Source organism: Scleropages formosus, chromosome 3, assembly GCF_900964775.1.
Source record: "Scleropages formosus chromosome 3, fSclFor1.1, whole genome shotgun sequence".
Classification (NCBI taxonomy): domain Eukaryota; kingdom Metazoa; phylum Chordata; class Actinopteri; order Osteoglossiformes; family Osteoglossidae; genus Scleropages; species Scleropages formosus.
The window spans coordinates 17,318,920-17,338,442 of NC_041808.1; the positions used below are offsets into that span (position 1 = coordinate 17,318,920).

Sequence of the window (19,523 nt, forward strand, 5' to 3'; positions counted from 1 at the left end):
GAGGTGGACCGTGTTAAGTGACAACGGTTTTCCGAAGTACTCCCGAACCCACATGGCTATATTTATCACAGTAGCATGACTGTTTCTCATGCAATGCTGTCTGAGGACTCGAAGGTCACGCCACATTCATTAGTGCATTATATTTCGTGTTAGAGGACTGTCGCTGCAGTTAGTTGTGATTACGGTAAGTTTATTTATTGCTAGCGCTATATCCCGACGTGCATTCTTGTCATGTAGTTGTACGGTTAGATAGAAGCAATCGGTTGTGTGTTGGTGTCGTTGTCGGTTCATTTATTTATTTATTTATTTTAAGTGAGTTTGTGGTTTGTTAGGATGCCTGTAAAGGTAAAAATACCATGTCCCGTCTGTCGACTGAAGTAAAATGGCGTCTGTTTGTTTTGGTTTCCGTTGTGGGAGTAGTTTCAATTTCGATTAGGACTCAGCTGATGTGAATTTGACTGGTTAAAATAGCAGCTGGTGACCCGTAGCGGCAGCCTCTTGGTGCAAAGGCTTAGGGTGCAAAGACGAGGGAGTCTACCTGTGGGAGTCCACTGAGGGAGGCCACCGCCACTACGTGAAATCCACCATCACCATCCTGTTCCGCGAGGGATCATGCGTCAAACATGTCAAACATCAAAGTTGTCTATGGCAACCGATCTGTGTGACGACACCACCAGATACTCAGAGGCTCCCGCTGCTACAGTAACCTGGTTTATCCTCATCTGTCAAACCCTCCATCCTGCTTCAGTTTCTCTATGGGACTTTGGAACTGCCAGTCTGCAGTGAGAAAGGTGACTTCATACCTCCCTCTGCCTGCTATCTCTCACTGGACCTTCTGGCCCTAACTGAAACCTGGATCACCCCAGACAACACATCCACACTTGCAGCTCTCTCTACTAACGACTCTTTCTCCCACACCCCGTCCCTCTGGCAGAGGTAGAGGCACAGGCCTGCTCATCTCTCCCTGGTGGGAATATTCTGTTCTCCCTCTCCACCTGCATGACCTGTCCTCCTTTGAATTGCATGTTGTCTCTATCACTGCCCCAATCACTCTTGTTGTTGTTGTTGTTCTGTACCGTCCCCCAGCCCTCCCGGCTGCTTCCTAGATGACCTCGACATCTTGTTGAGCTCTCTCCCTGGGGACAGCACTCTGCTGATTCTCCTGGGTGACTTCAATCTGCATGTCAAGGACATTTATGCAACTGGCCTTTTGCCGCTCCTGCAGTCCTTTGACCTCTCGCTGTCCTAGTCCCCTGCTATTCACTCTTAGCTGCTTTTCACTCTGCTGTCTCCTCAGCTAAAACAACCTTCTTCCACAACAAAATACAATCTGCAACTAAGAAACCACACAGACTCTCTGCCACCTCATCCCTGCTGTGTCCTCTGTCACCCTCTCCCCCTTCTTTTCTCACTGCTGATGACTTTGCTTTGTTTTTCAGAGACAAAGTCAATGCAGTCATGGACAAGTTCTCGGCAACACCCTGCCCTGCTTGCGCTGGACTTCCCTGCAAAGACATGATCTCCAAATTCAAGCCACTGTTAGAATCTGAAGTCTCTGATCTCCTGATATCACACAGACCCACCACCTGCTCACAGGATCTGATGCCATCCTCACTCTTACAGACTATCTCCCCGCAACTCTCCACCTTCATTGCTAAAATCATCAACTCCTCGCTCTCCTCTGGCTGCTTCCCATCTGCTGTCAAAACTGCTTTAATGTCACCTTTGGTTTAGAAACCCTCTCTGGATCCTAATTCAGTCCAAAACTATAGGCCAGCCTCCTTCCTCTCCTTTCTGTCTAAAAACTCTAGAATGAGCGGCCTGTGATCAACTTTCTGAATTCCTCACCCAGAACCATTTCCTCGATGGCTATCAGTCTGGATTCATAGTTAGTCACTCCACGGAGACGGCTCTCCTGGCAGTGTCTGATGCTCTCTAGTTGGCCAGAGAGGCCTCCCTCTTCTTGGTCTTCATCCTCCTTGACCTGTCTGCAGCATTTGACACAGTCAATCACCAGATTCTACTCTCCTCTCTTAGTCAGCTTGGAATCAAAGGAGTGGCACTAAGATGGTTTGAGTCCTACCTATCTGACAGATCCTATCAAGTAGTCTGGCGGGGCTCCCGTTTTTCTCCTCTGTCTCTCTCAACTGGTGTCCCGCAGGGCTTGGTACTGGGTCCTCTTCTTTTCTCGATCTACACCTCCTCCCTTGGTCTGGTCATAGCCTCCCATGGATTTAGATACCACTGCTACGCTGATGATACCCAGCTCTTCCTCTCCTTTCAACCTGGAGCATCAGACATTTCTGCGTGCCTGTTGGACATCTTTGCATGCATGATCACCACCTACTACTCAACCTCTCAAAAACAGAGATCTTACACCTCCCAGCTGGCATGTCCTCCTGTCACGACCTCTCGATCAAACTGGACAACTCACTCATTTTACCTACCTCCTCGCCTAAGACTCTGGGAGTGATGATTGACTCAAGTCTATCTTTCTCTCAGCACATTGAAGCCACAATCTGGATGTGCAGATACATCCTGCATAATATACACATGATCTGTCCCTACCTCACAACAGATTCTGCCCAACTACCTGTCCAGGCCATGGTGACATCCCATCTGGACTACTGCAACTCTCTTTTGTCTGGCCTTCCTGCTCCTGCCATTAAACCTCTACAGCTGATACAGAATGCTGATGCCCGAGTTGTGTTTGACTTACTGAAGTGTTTGCATGTATCTCTTGTACTCGTTTCTCTGCACTGGCTTCCCATAGCTGCCCAGATCAAATTTAAGACCCTGGTTATGGCCTACAAATGCATTAATGGAACTGCTCCCAGCTATCTACAGGACTTGATCATTTGCTACGCGCCAGTCAGACTGCTATGCTCTTCCACATCTGCCCGCTTGGTGGTCCCACGCACAAAAGGTAAAGCTCGGAGGTTCTTGGTTCTGGCTTCGTTGTGGTGGAACGACCTCCCCCTCTTGCTCAGAGCTGCTGAATCTTTGTCCACATTTAAAAAGGGTCTTAAAACTCATCTCTTCCGGACTCACTTTGCCCATGATCCCTCAAGCTCATGTATGGTGTAAATTTTCATGCACCATAACTTTATGATCATGCCCAGATAAGCCTTTACACAGCCACTACTCCTGTATTGTATGTAAATGCTTGTGTACCTTTTTTTAAAAAAAAAAATGTTTTTGGAAGGCGATCAGGAATCGTCTATTCTGACTTTTATGCACCTACTTGTGCCATGTATAAAATGGAAAGAAACTAAGTTTACTTAAGAATCACATGATTGCAGCTGTTGCTCTTTCTCCTAAGGTAATGCACAAATTGTGTTTCTCTGAGATGTCCATCGCTTTGGAGCAAAGTGTCTGCTAAATGAATAAATGTAAATATAACGTAAATATTTATATGTATCTCAACAAGAACTACTACGAAGATGATTAGGAATCGGCGATACTCTGGTAAAGTTTTATGCAGCTACTTGTGTGATGAACGTCAATGCATATGGTGAAGGAAACAAAGTGACTACTTAAGAATCACAGATCTGCAGCTATGTCTCTTTCTCCTAAATGAATTCACACATTGTATTTTCTATGAGATGTACGTTGCTTTGTAGAAAAGCATCTGCTAAATGAATAAATGCAAATGTAATGTAAATTAGTAGTTTCTGGACTTACCATTTACACATTGAGATTTCTCCGGATTCCTGAATCTTTTCACAATATTATGTATCGTAGATGAAAAACCTAAATTTTTTGCAATCTTGTGTTGAGAAATGTTCTTTTTGAACTAATTTACAATTCTCTCACCATGTTTGGCACAAAGTGGTGAGTCACGACCCATCCTTTGGTGGATGCTCCTTTTATTCCCAGTCATCATACCTTCCCCTGTTACCAGTTAATCTGCTTATTGTGGAATCTTCCAAAATGGTGTTGCTTGAATATTCTATAAACTTTTCACTCTTATTTTGCCTCCGTCCCAACTTTTTTGTAACGTGTTGCAGGCATCAAATTCTAAATTTGTTTTTATTTACAAAATACAATCAAGTTGGTCAGCCAAAACATTAAAAGTAATTTTTTAGTATTTTTGTCAGTTAGATAAAGGTTCAAGAGAATTTACAAATTATAAATTTTTGTTTTTATTGCGTTTTGGAAAATATCCCAACCTTTCCAGAAATAGGGTTTATATAATGTAATATAATATAAGCAAACTGTCTAGGGTGTACTCTGCCACTATACCCTGCACTATGTTTCTGGGATGATGTCAATCATCCATATAACTGAAAAAGAGCCAAGCAATTAAGATGCCTGCAGTACAGATGTTCACACTTTCGTTGCATACCTGCCTATCTTTTCCAACTCAATCATTTCTACAGCCTGAATACATCTGCACATCTTCACAATAGCTTGGACGTACAATAGCAGAGACCCTCTTGTAACTTTAAGCTACATGTTACAAATTTATGTTCTCTACGGATGCTTTCCCTGCTATTTGCATGCACAGATAACAATATAGCTGTACTTGTGTCCATCCTGCAGCAGCACTCACATCCCTGACACCCTCACCTGGCGCTGCTGGTCCCTGAAGAATTCGCCGGTGTTTTCAATGACCTGCTCATCGGAAAGCTGTGAGTACGGCTGCTCCTTGCACAACGTGAATGTCTCCCACAGGGTCACGCCGAAGGCCCACACATCGCTAGCAGTGGTGAATTTACCCTGGGAGGATGTGAGGAGCCAATGAAAATTGTTCTCAGCTGGACATCGTCTATGTTATTAAAGAACTGTTTATGCGACAGCAATAGAGAGTATCTAAAAAATAATAACCTCCATACAAAAGTTAAGTTTCGTAAGTTAAAAGTAGTGACAACTACCAGTAGGATGCTCTCCCAGGCCATCCAGCGGATGGGCAGCACAGCGCGGCCCTGGATGCGGTAGTAGTCGCCGCTGTACAGGTTGCGGCTCATGCCGAAGTCAGCGATCTTGATGGTGTAGTCTTTGCCCACCAGACAGTTGCGCGTAGCCAGGTCGCGATGCACAAAGTTGAGGGAGGACAGGTATTTCATGCCTGAGGCAATCTGGGTGGCCATGTGATGCAGGTTGCTGTAGCTGGGGACAACACAGCACCAAGGATCTTAGCTTGAGTCAAGTCCAGCAAAGCAAACCTGATGAGAAACATGAATTTAGCAAAATATGAAAGGTACTTCTAAAAAATGTCTATCTATGTATTATCTACAGATATCCACTAACAGCATATCTGTGTGAACAGATTTAAGAACTCTCAGGTAAATAAAGTTTGCTGTGAGCCTAGTGAAACCTTCCCAATCTCAAAAACTCACTCACTCACTTTTATTAACTGCTTATCCTTGTCAGGGTCATAAGGGTCTGGAGCCTATCACAGAATCATTGAGCACCAGGCACGGTGGGGTAGATCCTGGACAGGACACCAGTCAATCACACACACACACACACACACACACACACACACACACACTGTCTGAAACTGCTTGTTCCAAGTGGGGTCACAGCGAACTGGAGCCTAACCCGGCAACACAGAGCGTAAGGCTGGAGGGGGAGGAAACACACCCAGGATGGGATGCCAGTCCAATGCAAGGCACCCCAAGCAGGACTCGAACCCCCGACCCACCAGAGAGCAGGACCCAGTCCAACCCGCCGCGCCCCCATTGCTAAAATTCAAAAACTTTAAAATCTTTTAAAAATGTAAAAACCATTTAAAATGTTCCTTTTGCATTTCAACTATTAATTTACATGCATTTATTTTGCACTACTTCGCTGACTCCTTTGTCCAAGGTGACATACAACTGTATAAGCGCTACACTAAATTCACTATAATCACTTACGCAAACTAAGGTACGTGACGTACATGCCTTCGGACAGTGGGAGGGGAGGAAGATATAGGTAGATTCAAACCCACATCCAAACACACAGATCAGAAGCTGTGAGGTGCTAGTGCTACCTGCTGTGCCACCACGCCATATTCACAAGTGCAGCACTTAAGCTCGGTCTATCCAGTAAAGACTTTTCTCACGTTCTGCTTTGTACATAATGATGCCGTGCTACTCCTGTGCTTGAACAGGTGTATGAGAATGAAAAGAAGGGTAAAGAGAAGAAGAAGCAGAGGAATGTAAGTTGAGATGTGTGCAACAGAGGGTAGGGGTCGAAAAAACGTATTAAAGTGTCCGATGTTAAATACTGACTAGTACACGTATCTTTCACAACTGAAGGTGCAACTTTGAAACTAGATATGATGTATAGCTACATGCCACACAAGCCATTCCGGATGCAAAGCAGCTGAAAAGAATACAGGGTTAGGGTTTAGATGGAGCTGTTCACCAAGGGTGCATCGTGAGCCTGGAGCTACTAACCTGACAGTGGGGGCATTACAAGCCAGCGCAATCTGACCTTCGGGCTCATGGCGGGACAGGAACTGGTTAAGATCCCCGTTCTCCATGTACTCAGTGATCATACAGAGGGGATCACTGCAGACACACACGCCCAGCAGGCGTACGATGTTGGGGTCTTTCAGCCGTGACATGATCTTGATCTCTTTCAGGAAATCGGTCCTGGGGATTGAGGAAGGGGAGGCTATGAAACTCATTGAGGCTTAAACAAGATAGTGCAAAGCACCTCAACAAAGTGACTGTTTTACTCTGGTCGTGTCAGAGCAGTGATTATGAGCAGATCTGTAACATGACGACTGTTATTTGAGTTCTAGGAAAGCACTTAACATAGAAGACTGGGCAAGGTGCAGCATAAATGACCAGAAATGCAAAGTATGAAACTGTCACCTATGGCACAATTTCACCCTTTTTTTAGAACTGCCTGGAAAGCAATATAAAATTATAACATTGTCAGCAACAGAGCGTGACTGGGATAGCGTGGTTTCTAAGTGCAATGGAGAGTTTGTCGTTTCAGCTGACGTCCACTCTAAAACAAAGTCAAAGATATGTTATTCCCTCCACCTTGCATTCTTGTTGGCATCTTCGCGCAACATCTTCACTGCCACGAGGACGGGCTGATTGTTGCTGACATCGAAAGAGAAGTCTTTGTCCATGAACTCCTGCATGCCCTCTGCCTCACACAGATGTACCTGCAGTCGAAGAAAAAATCAAAAGTTTTAAAGCAAGACAGAGCTGATGGGAATTTTAATGACATTACTATTTTAGCTCTGGAAACATCAGTTTATTCCTGTAAGCATTAAATCAGAGGTACCACTGGTGACTGGGTCACTGACCTCTCCAAACTGTCCCTCTCCCAGCTTTTCCTTGAAGGTGAGCTGCTTGCGGGGGAACTCCTCCACAGCCAGGTCTTTCCCTGATAGCAGGTCCATGGTTATGGCGGGAACAGAGTATGTGTTACTGCCTGTCACACCCTGGAGATTCACTATATCAGCTTCGGCGTAGTGTGGCACGCCTTCTTGGGGACCGGCTTGGACAGGCTTTGACACCCCGCTGGTCCCTGCTCAAGCCAACACACAAACGCATTAACAGTGCCAGACAAACAAGATGAAATACTTTCCCCGCCATGTTCACTCTCAGTTTAATGATTAACCCCATTTATGGACACAACTCATAGCATGAAAGGTGGTCACTTTCTATTGTTTTCTTAAAAAGCACTCAAGTTTTGTGTCTCAGGAATACATACTCTGCTGTATAAATGGCTACATAACTGTGAGTAACTTGTTGTTCTATGAATTTAACATTTTAAGTCACGCTGGACAAAGCAGTCTCCAAAATAAATGTATAATAATAATAATACTGATGATAATAATAATATTCAGGGTAATGTAAATATACACAGTGTTACAAACATGATGATGATCACACATGCCCTAGACCATCTGCATTAAACACATAAGTTCACCAGCATAAACTTGACTTTGGTAGACAGGTCGACCCATTCTGTTGACCTCTTGACATCCCTGAAAACCTTAGGCTGATTTGAAGTGTGGGATCTCACCAGCCTCTTCCATGGAGAGCGAGAACTCAGGCAGCTTGCGGATGAGACGCGAGGGCTCCTGGTAGTCGGGTCCCAGGGGGAAGATCCTCTCATAAGTGGAGTTGGACTCCTGCTCACTGCCTGCTGAGGACTGGTTATTGTTGTTGTATGTGAAGGTCTCACTTTGTATCGACAGGCTGGCCGTCAGTTCATCGTCCAGCATCCGACGGGATGCCTGGAATAAATAAAGCACGGTGAGATTATTCATATTACATCTTTTCTGATAAGTTATTATATACTCACACACACACACATTTTCAGAACCGCTTGTCCCATACGGGGTCACGGGGAACCGGAGCCAACCCGGTAACACAGGGCATAAGGCCAGAGGGGGAGGGGACACACCCAGGACGGGACGCCAGTCCGTCACAAGGCACCCCAAGCAGGACTCGAACTCCAGACCCACCGGAGAGCAGGACTGCGGTCCAACCCACTGCGCCACCGCACCCCCTTTATTATATACTTTTTTAACTAAATTAATTTTTCTCTGTACAATACATCAGTCTTCAAAAGTTACTTAAATTAATTCTTAAACCTTTTCTAGCATCTTCTGCCAGACTTGTCGCCACAGTATGATCACAATAATTGCCACCAGGATGAATATGATGGCAACCAAGCAGCCAATCAGGATCCTTGTATTGCTGTCATCCACTTTGTGAGTGGGGTCATCTCCTGGGGAAAAACGGAGCAAATATTTTGCTCAGTGGTTCATGCATCGTGAACAGCATATTGGGACTGAAGGCAATGAACTCTGACCACAGTGGAAGTACTGACCTGGCTGCGTGCTTGGGGGCGCACCAGATTTTCGGGAAGCTAAAGTTGTGTTGTACACTGCTGTATCTAAGCCAGGAGAGATGATAAATGAGGTGAAATCAACATATTTCTTCCTTCGTGAATTTTTTTCCTTTAATGCACTAATATCTACAGGCATGACTCTTGCATATCCACTTATTTAGTTGGATAAGTAATGCCTAAGTAGACTTTGCTACATTTTACTGGCAGAGGTCAGTAGTATGTACCTATCTATCTGCTTTTTGCAGCATTGTGAACCTCCAGATGATACTTTTCTTTCTGGATCATCTTGGAATAAAAAGATCACCACTGAAATAGTTTCTGAGTCTTGTTTCCATTCTATAGGCAGCTACTAACGTAATGTATGCTGGTAAAAGCGGCATTACTGGACAAACTGACTGTGCTTGGACAATTGCGTCTGCATATACCCCTCTTTACCTTTTATGAAATGCACTTTTGTTCACTCCAAATTGTAGGCTGCATTGGAGAAAAGTGTGTGCTAAATGAATAAATAAACTCAATGTCAACCACCACATTGTCCTCAGCAGGGTCACTGTAGTCTGGAGCCTAGCCAGAAAGCACTGGGCATGAGGTAGGGCAGGGTATACCCTGGATGGGACACCATGCACAGTAACTTACACACTATGGGTAATTCTAACATCACCAATCCACTGAACTGATATATTTTTTCCATGACTTAAAATTGTATATATAATATGTTAAAGTGGCTAGTGGCTGAGAATATTAAAAAACTTGTTTCCAATTGAATACATATATATATACACATACACACACACATTTTCAGAACTGCTTGTCCCATACGGGGTCGCGGGGATATATATGTATATATATATATATATATATATATATATATATATATATATGTAGGTCTGAACATGACCTAATAACTAGACTTGTGCATTGAAGGTTTCAGATTTAAGTGTTGAGCATTTCAGACCATGTTGCTGTGCTTAAAGATTTCAGGTTTAAGTCATGAACGTGGGCTGTACTCTTGTACAGTCCTCTTCAGCAGGTTAGTTACTCTCAAATACTGCAATAAAAACAGGTGTTTCAAAGGGTGTAAGTTCATATAAGGCATTCTCTGTCTGTATACTTAGTGCTCAGCCGACTCACCGGACTGGAAGGTGATTTCGCTGAACATCATCCAGGCATCGGCGAAGAAATACTGGCACTTGATGGAGCTGGCCATGCGGTTGTTGAGGGCGACGGTGACGAAGCGTGCGCTGGGGTTCACGTCATCCATCACGGGGCTGAAGGTGACGGGTGTGGGCTCCCAGTCAGATGATGAACGGAAGAAGCACGTGGCTTGCCGGAACGTCTTCACCTTTTTCGGGAACATGTTGTTGCAGTGCACCTGTGCGAAAAAACAGCCAAATCTCATTACAACGTTATAAACACAGCACTGTAAATCACACCTTTAAAATAGCTCCTCTGTACAGAAGATATGTAGAAAATGGTCGATTTAGTACATACACGTCTCTTTAACAGTATTAGTTGTAGAATGTAATGTACTGTAAACATAAAGAATGCACAAATGTAAGAAAGTAATTATGTCCCATACAAAATAATGCAATTAAAATAGCTGCCTGCACAGTGGTCATATTTTTTTCACCGCTAATATTTTTTTAGATGCCCTTTTTCTTTTCCGTGCGGGGCTGTTCACATCTGTTTTATTTACCTTCATTGTAGTAAAGTTCCGAATGCGGTCAAACTCAAACAGGATCTCTACATAGTTGCCTGGGAAGCTTTCGTTGGTCCAGCCCACATAGTCGTAGCCAGGCCACACATTGTAGACGTGGCTGTGGGTGAAGTCATCCAGGCCGCACACTCCATCTGTCAGTTGGCCCAGGCCTTCTGTCATACCGGAGCTGAAGAGGCGGAAGAAGCAGGGAAGCTAAGCACAGGGTTATGTGGGAAATGTCTGAACCCTTGGCAAAAAACAGCTAAAAGATAAACGCCACTGATTTACTAGAGATTGGGCAGAATCACCAAATGAAATTAAGCCAAGATTTTACATGAAAGTGATGTAATTTGTTGACAAAAGACTTTTGGCTGTTTAAATTATTTTGATAATTTACAAAACGAACCAGATAGAATAATAAAACCATCAGATTCTACCAAACAAGCACACACACACACAGCCAGTGTATTTTCCATCCAAGTCAAACCTTTTAAAAGACATAACATTTAAACTCAGTGTACTGAGGGTAGGCCACTACAGTAACCAACAGGTGGGGTTAATCTCAAGTCAAACTTTCTATACAAGAGTACTCATAGATACATAGAGATGGGTCTGTTTAAGCTTTATTTACCTTCAGCAGATTTTTCAAAGGATTAGATCAGATGTTAAGTTTGATCAAAACCAGCAATAACATATTTCATCGAGAATGGTTGGGAAGGTCTGGGTATTCAAGACACGAGCTAAAAGTTTTTCACTTCTGAATATGAAACATTGATAAAATGACAGACTCCCTTTGCTGCTGGGATTTCATAATGATGCAAATTTCATTCGTTCAGCCCCGAAGGATGCCCGGATCACTGACCCACCTGTATCCCACCTCTCCATCATACACGGAGTCGTTCAGGTAGATGTGTTGGCCACGGTGGACCATGAGCTGCCCTATGGGGGCGCTGTAGGACACCAGGCCATCTGAGTAAAAGTGAGGGAATAGTTACTGATTCCTGGACAGCAGTAACAGAAACAGCAAACTTTCCTCACTATACATGGAAAAAGCAAAAAGGAAAAAAAAAAAATAAATGTACAAATAAGTAAAACTACATTTATGTTATGCCACTTAGCTGACTAAGCAGCAGTTATGAAAAAAGATCTGCCAAAAAAATCATTGTGTGAATTACACACGATTAATTTTCGATGTACGTCTGTAAAAATCATCGCTCTTATCTCACCAAGCCATTCGCAGCCATAAAGCTCCACCCTCATGCACACGTTCATGGAGTGGTCGGTGATGGGCATGAAGCGCACGAAGCGGGCAATGATGGGTGGCTCCAGGTCCTTCAGCACAGTGTCATAGGCGTTCTTATTGCCCTCGATAACCTGCAGCAGGAAATAAGAATAAAAAATAAACCTTACAGCCAGTGCCTATAAATCATGATAACAGCATCTGATGCATCACACTTCTCAGAAGGTAAAAGAACTGCCTTTGATGCCTCAAGTTTTACAGTATCTCGGCAGCTTTCCATGGGTCTTCACCAAGGCTTTAGCAGGCTACCAGAAAGCAGTGTAATCCATTAATCTGGCAGCGTGTTTCAACTGAAAGACAGAGGCAGCAGGTGGCGTAGGGGTTAGAGCCACCTGACATCAGCACCCAGATCTCAATTCCTCCTCCTGGTCTAGTACCTTTGATCAAGGGCAACCAAGGCACTAGCGTGAACACACACAACTGATACGGTAAAAATTTCCTAGCTGTATAAACGTGTAAATCATTTTCAGTATCTTAAACATGGTACGCCACTTTGGAAAAAAAGCATCAGCTAAATGAATTAATAATGAACAAATTCCCTTCGTAGGGCCCAATATCCCAGAGCACACAAGGTCGCTTGCCTGGCGGCCGTGCCGGTTACGCCAGGAGACCCAGCGCCTGCCATTGCGACTGTACTTGATCTGGTACATCTGGGCAAACTCCTTTCCGAATCCACCGGCGTGGCGGCCCTGCGTGCCCACCAGCGTGATGAAGTGCAGAGAGCGCAGGTCGATCTGTAGGAACTCCTTGGTGCTCTCAGGCTCCACTGACATATCCGGGCACCAGGCACCATCCCCATCCTCAAAGTCTAGCCTGGAGCACCCGGGCAGGGTGTGGGGGAGAGAAAAACCAGCATCACGTTCAATTTCTGCACATCTTAACACTTAGAGCTTCCCAGCAAACAGCCCGTAGCAGTTTGTCAAGGGACATCCATCGCCCGTCGCGGCGAAAGACAGAGCAGCACATGCAAAGGTACCATAACAGCAGCAAAAAAAAAATCAAAACAATCATTAATGCATTAAACTAGACTACCTGAGTAACCTTTACAATATTGAGTTTGTGTTCTTACAGAGGACCTCCTGACACTAATTCATTTTAACTCCGCATGCTGAATAAATAAATAATTACTGAATCTAGTGCTGTAAGTTTAAGAAAGTGTGTGAGCATGTGTGCACATTGCTATTTGGAAGTGTGTGTGCGCAAGAAGACAAGTGTTCATGTATGTGTGTATTCACGTCGTGCATGCGCTTGTGTGTCTGTGCAGTATGATTGTGCCCGTGTGCCCATGTGCACGTTTGTGCAAACACACACCTGCCGTATCTGGCTGCCGTGGACTCGGACCACTGGCTTGAGGCTGAGATGTCTTTGTCTTCAATCTGACCGCCGCTCATCCCGAGTGGATAGCGACACACACCTGCAAAGTCAGGACAACCCTGTTGATTGTGGACTAAAACCTCGAGCTTTTGGGAAACGGGAAGACGAACACACCCTCTTCAGTTGTTTCGCTCCTGCATCTGTTGTTGAAGCCAAGTAACTGAGACCTTTAATCTTGTCAGAATCTCAAAATTCATTTGCATCCTGTTTTCAGTCATTTTTGTACGGTATAATTGCTAAGGGAAAATGTACCTGGCATTATTCTCATTTCAGTGGTTTTCTCATTGTTTTGTCAGAAATTACACAGAATCTTATTTGCTGTGCCTTTATGCAAATTTGATACATCATTACAAGTTCAATAATTTATTTACATATTGCTTGAACTTGCACTTCATGGAAGTATCACACACATCATCATCTGAAACCACTTGTCCCATATGGGGTCACAGGGAGCTGGAGCCTAACCCGGCAACACAGGGCGAAAGGCTGGAGGGGGAAGGGACACACCCGGGATGGTACGCCAGTCCATCGCAAGGCACTCCAAGCGGGACCCCAGACCCACCGGAGAGCAGGACCCAGTCCAACCCACTGCGCCACCATGCCCCCTTCATGGAAGCATTCCTGGCATTATTCTTATTTTTAATGACTATTGCTATAATAATTTTGTGGCCAAAAAATTAGTGAAAAAAAAAATCTTTCAGTATGTGAGTGTCTGAAGTAACTTTGATACACCACTACACAGAATATTATGTGGTGGGTAAAACAGCGGTTAAGGACACAGACATGTTACTCAGAGGCTGTACGTTGAGGTTCTAGCAGGTTTTCACCAGCATTATCCTTAAACATGATATTTGCATTAAATTGCTCAGGGAAGGTGAACGCAAGTATAAATAGGTAAAAATCAAGACGGAAAAGGTCATATAATCAATCTTCTACCTATAATTTTGTAAAAAAATGAATGGAGTCAGGCAGCAGTTACTACTTAAATGATGACTGATGCCCCACATAGGTCTGATGCAGATTTTTGTTGAGGTAGTTTTATTTTCAGTCACTATGTCTTAGTTTTCTTTTTGAAATGAATTAACAACACAGCAGAACAGTGCTGGGTCACAGCACCCACACACAATGGCTGAAGATGCTTGTAGCGAGCGGGCTTGGGGCGAGCCGGAGCCTAACCCGGCAACACAGGACGCAAGGCGGGATGCGGAGGGGACACACCCAGGACGGGACGCCAGTCCGTCACAAGGCACCCCAAGCGGGAGTCGAACCCCAGACCCAGAGGAGAGCAGGAATCGACCAAGCCTGCTGCGCCACCACGCCCCCCGTTGGGTCACAGCACTGTACAGACATAAACATGAACTGAGAAATTCCAGTCACATACACATACAAAATAGAGCGCAAGGGCAAAAAGTTATAGCACTTCACAAGGCTGCTCATGTAGTGCACTGAGGGATGTGGGAAGTAGCAGCCAAACCCGCGCTGTCATCTCCTCAACTGACGGCTGCAACGGGCCGGGGCTTTTCAAGGGGAAAAAAATGGTGTTTTTCTGTCTGCGGGGTTTTGATGACGGAGATTTTTTTTACTTTTACTGTAGGCAGTATTTTTTTTTTTTTTTTTTACTCGTAAAGTTCACTTGTAGTTTGTAGAAAATGAAGAAAACCTCTTTGTTTGACTGGAACAGCAAAACCATTTTGGTGGCGTTTTGATTTATTTCAGCTTGTCTTAAGGGAAAAGCCTGCAAGTCCAGCCCACCATGGCATGGCTGGTGGCTGCTGGAACCACAGAAACCTCACCGGTGTAAAATCAAATGACGAACTTTGGTCGAATGCAAGAGTGATGAGCCCAGATGGTATTGCACTGCTGGGATGAATGTTTTCACTATCTTATCTGGGCAGATTCCCCGGGGCCAGCAGTCATGGGTACTCGCACATCCTCATGAGGTAGCAAGAAGAGGGTATAGAGTAGATATGAAGTTGCAGAGGTTGCAGCGTTTGATACGCAGAGACTCTTGATAACGTATCTAATGTAAACTAGTTTTGTTGCGGGAAAGATGGCACCACCCCTAGTCATGATATCCACCGTCACGTTGAAGGGAGGACACGCTGTTCAGCTGGAGTGCGTGTGTTCGCCGGCAGCTTGGAGGAGCTCGATCGGAAGCGTGCGGGAAGGCTCTCCTGGTGCGCGGGGCCACCCCGTGTTGCAACAGGAAAGCTCGGTAAGGCTTCCAGCCACAGCAAGGGTAGCAATGCTTAGGAAAAATAATAAAAGTTATGTATTTTTAGTTTTTGCCATTTTCTTCAGGGAGTTTCAGCTGCCAGACACAACTTGATAATGAGTCAACCGTGTTTTATAAAAAAAAAAAAAAAAAAACTGCACTTGGATTTGGAAACTCCAGATATCACAGTCTCTTTCCCTTTCAGTCTGATTGTATTTATTACACACACACACACACACACACACACACACACACACACACACACACACACACACACTGTCTGAAGCTGCTTGTCCCAAGCAGGGTTGCGGCTAACCGGAGACTAACCCAGCAACACAGGGCACAGGGGACATACCCAGGACGAGACGCCAGTCTGTCGCAAGGCACCCGAAGCTGGACTCGACCCCAGACCCACCAGAGAGCAGGCACAGGCCAAACCCACTGCACCACCATACCCTCCTTTGTATTTATTAATTATGTGCTATTAGGACAATATCTTTAAGCATCGTCACCTCTGAAAAAAAAGTATTTTCTCCCTTTCCAGATTTTTCCAGAAATAGTAATTTTTATATTTGATCAGACCTTTCCAGTGTTAATAACACATGAATGAAGAATTTGTGAAAAAATAACTGGCTGTGCCAGATTTAGCTGCCACTAAATGCTTCCTGTAGTTGTTAACCAGGGTCACGTCCCTGTGGAGGAACTTTGGCCCACTCCCCCGTGCATAACTGCTTTAGCTCAGAAACAAATGCATTTTTGAGCTTGAACAGCTCTTTTTAGGTCTTTCTGCAAAGCCTCTATCAGTATGTCCTGCCTAGAATTATTTAGTGAAGGTTGACTAAGAAAGTTTGCTTTGAGCTTTTAACTTTTAAAACCGTTTTGTTGGAGATACTAATTTATATGTGGTTTTTCTGCGTGATTTATTTCACTTCAGATTTTAGCTCAGCTGGTGCATATGGATTGCACTGGAGTAGCTCGATACTGTAATTCGTGTTATATCAAAGATGAAACCGCAGGTCTTGTTTTTAACTCTTAAACTAGCAACCTTCTGGTTACGAGTCGTCATACTGAAACTACCTCTCAGTTTGCGCTGTCATTCAAAGGTCATCCTGTTCCAGATGAACCTTTATATAAATAACAACCAGGAAAGTGCTTGGTTTCCTGTGCAGCAGGGGAAAGTAGTGCATGGAAAAAAACAGGTTGGTGAAGGAGCACGTCTGTGTGAAAGGTCCTTTTTCACACTCACACACACACACATTTTCAGAACCGCTTATCCCTTACGGGGTCACAGGGAACCGGAGCCTACCCGGCAACACAGGGCGTAAGGCCAGAGGGGGAAGGGGACACACCCAGGACGGGACGCCAGTTCGTCGCAAGGCACCCCAAGCGGGACTTGAACCCCAGCCCCACCGGAGAGCAGGACTGCGGTCCAACCCACTGCGCCACTGCACCCCCCCTTTTTCACACTCTTGTAGTATTAATTACATTTACTTATCTGACACTTATCGTGAAAGCGATTTACACTGTTAACCCACTGACAATTATTTACCGATTTATACAGTAAAATAATTTTTACTCTATCAACCAAGGGTAAGTGCCCTGCACAAGGGTCCTATAGCAGTGGGTGGGATTTGAGCGTGGGGCCTTCAAGTGCAAGGCAGCAGAGCAGCTGAACCAGCCCTCAAAGCCTTTCTTTCTTTTCTTACTTACAGTGTGAGCTGTAGAGATTTTTTGGTAGTTTTTTAAATGCCACCAGTACACGACTGGAACTGAGTTCCCCAGTATAGCATATAAAGACCCCTATAATATTCTTATACTAAGCACTATGCTCACCACACACTAGTACTAGTACTCTCTTTTAAATGGTATTTCTACTACTAATCTAAGAGTACAGTTACTTAGAGAACAGCAAAATAACCATTCCTGTTAAGGAACCTAATTCCGTGAATTTCTCAAGCCAAAAATGAGCTGTAAGATTTAGTGAAATCCAATTTCAGTCTTTTCCACCACATCCTGCAAAGCCTAAGAGGGACAGTTAGGAGAAGCCAACCCCCCCCCGCCACAAATTTGCATTTGGACCATTTTCTTTCCTTTCTCTGACTAAAGGATCATCTATAAGAATATAACCAAAGAGCAGAACTCATTCACAAGTGCAGTATCATCGCAGTCATATCAGTTTTTCATTGGGTTCAATGTGCAAAATATGCTCAATAGGAGTGGTAGCGGAATAAAAAAGTATATTCTGCTTGGTGGATCTAGTGACTTTTAATTTTTTTTTTTTACCCAAGCCATCAGCAGTGAATGGCTGTTTGTGTCTCGCTGTTTACTGTCTGCCCCACAAGCTCCAAACCACGGCACGCTGGCCGACAGCACCACACACTTGCGATGCCGTGCACAGGCTGTGCAACGTGTCCTCTGTTTGGAAAACCCAGGCTGCCTGGATGGCATCGATGCAAGTCAAGTGAAACTGTGAGTGGGGGAAAGTTGGCTGGGCAACCGATCTGCCTTCTGCAAAATCGCATAGCGTTTTTCCTGCTGCTGGAAAACCGTTTGCAATGCAGCAACACTAAAAATCTGCTAAAAAGATTTTTTGTGCATATTAAAAAGAAAGAATGTTCTCTAATATGATTTTATAAAGGATCCCGCAAGTATATTCTGATCACTTGTTAGTAACTAAGACCCTGGAGTTACACGTTACTGCCTTTGACACCACATTCATAAACTTGATCCCTGGGTAAATGTGTAAATGCTCTGTGTTGTGACTTATGAATGGGTTACAACTGTTTGGAAAAGCCAAGAAAACAGAGTTAATTTCTATGTACTTCAGTGTTGTCAAACGTCTGGTATGCTTTAGCCACAGACTCCAAGCAATTCACTGAGAGCCCATGGTAAGAAATTCTATCCATTCGTATTGCGCATATTAAGGACTCTCGTCAAGGTTGTATCCTCGGATGACCTTGAAAAAAGTAAACAACACTTCTAGCAGCGTGGACGTGCACATTCTCTGACTTACAGACCCGTTTCAAGGACAGTAAAAATCCTATGCTTTAACACAGACCTGGGACTTATGACTGGGCTGTGAAGCACTCACATACAACGATAGAATAAAGAAAAGACGAGGGCTTCAGCTAACATAAGTACTAGAACTTTTGTTGAGATGGGATAGCTCAAACACCGTGTATTATCTTTAGTTTCATTTGTTTCAAACTGTTCTTGTAACATGGAGGAAGGGACCTGGGCTGTCCGTGTCAGTGCTTACAATATCGCAAGGATATGGGAAAAATTCACACATTTAGCCGATGCTTTTCTCCAAACCAACTCACAATATTAAGCTATTTACAGTTATACACACGTTTATACAGCTGGGTAATTTTCCCGAAGCAATTTAGGGTTAGTACCTTGCTCAAGGGTACTTCAATTCGAGGTGGGATTCAAACCGCTGACACTTGGATCCAAATGCAACAGCCCTAACTACTACGCTTCCAACTGCCCCTGATAGATTCCTTTTCATTTAGTTCAGGTCTTATGTCATTAATGAGGTCATTATTGTCACATTCTGTCAACTACTTACAGTAGGTGTTTCATGGGTACATAAGGTGCCAGCTGAAATGTATTCTACAACTGCTGACTCAGAGCCTTAAGGAATCAAACAGCTACCAAGTTCCAGAATAAAGCATTCAGTACTCTGCAGTCTGCTTAAATTCACATTTAAGACAGGTCCTTCTAGGGAGATACTGTAACCACCTGCGTTACTGTGTTTAGGCAAGAAGATTGGTTTATTGTAAATAGTTGCATTATGGGAAAAATGTGGAATGTAAGTGTGCAACCACTGGGGGCACTTCCGGGGGAAATGATGGGGTGACCGTGTTTGGGACTGTGTTGGAAGAGAGTCTATGAATGCTAAACAGCCTGCGCTTACTTGTGGCAGATCCTTGCGCAAATAGGGTCTTTGGACTGAGAGCATTATTTTCCTGTGTGCTAGTGTTTAAATAAACTGCTTGAGATAAATACTGCCTGTCCCATGGCACTGTGTACCACAATACATTGACTTCAGAAATAACAGCAGTCTGATATATTTGTCTCACTATCCTCATAATGCAAGTCTGAAGTCTTCCACT

General features: G+C 44.2%; 1 protein-coding gene across 2 annotated transcripts in view; it reads right to left on the reverse strand.

Moving 5' to 3' along the window:
- Positions 1-19,523, reverse strand: part of LOC108934925 (discoidin domain-containing receptor 2-like) — a 29,910-nt gene that overhangs the window by 1,640 nt on the left and 8,747 nt on the right. For both annotated transcript variants that reach the window (XM_018753145.2, XM_018753144.2), the window contains 14 exons: positions 13,128-13,230; positions 12,398-12,629; positions 11,743-11,890; positions 11,383-11,485; positions 10,514-10,703; positions 9,949-10,189; positions 8,797-8,862; positions 8,558-8,694; positions 7,984-8,197; positions 7,259-7,482; positions 6,987-7,114; positions 6,390-6,587; positions 4,878-5,112; positions 4,573-4,722 (listed from right to left, as the gene is read on the reverse strand). In XM_018753145.2, the coding sequence (XP_018608661.2) occupies positions 4,573-4,722; positions 4,878-5,112; positions 6,390-6,587; positions 6,987-7,114; positions 7,259-7,482; positions 7,984-8,197; positions 8,558-8,694; positions 8,797-8,862; positions 9,949-10,189; positions 10,514-10,703; positions 11,383-11,485; positions 11,743-11,890; positions 12,398-12,629; positions 13,128-13,230 (2,369 nt within the window). The remainder of the gene's footprint in view (positions 1-4,572; positions 4,723-4,877; positions 5,113-6,389; positions 6,588-6,986; positions 7,115-7,258; positions 7,483-7,983; positions 8,198-8,557; positions 8,695-8,796; positions 8,863-9,948; positions 10,190-10,513; positions 10,704-11,382; positions 11,486-11,742; positions 11,891-12,397; positions 12,630-13,127; positions 13,231-19,523) is intronic.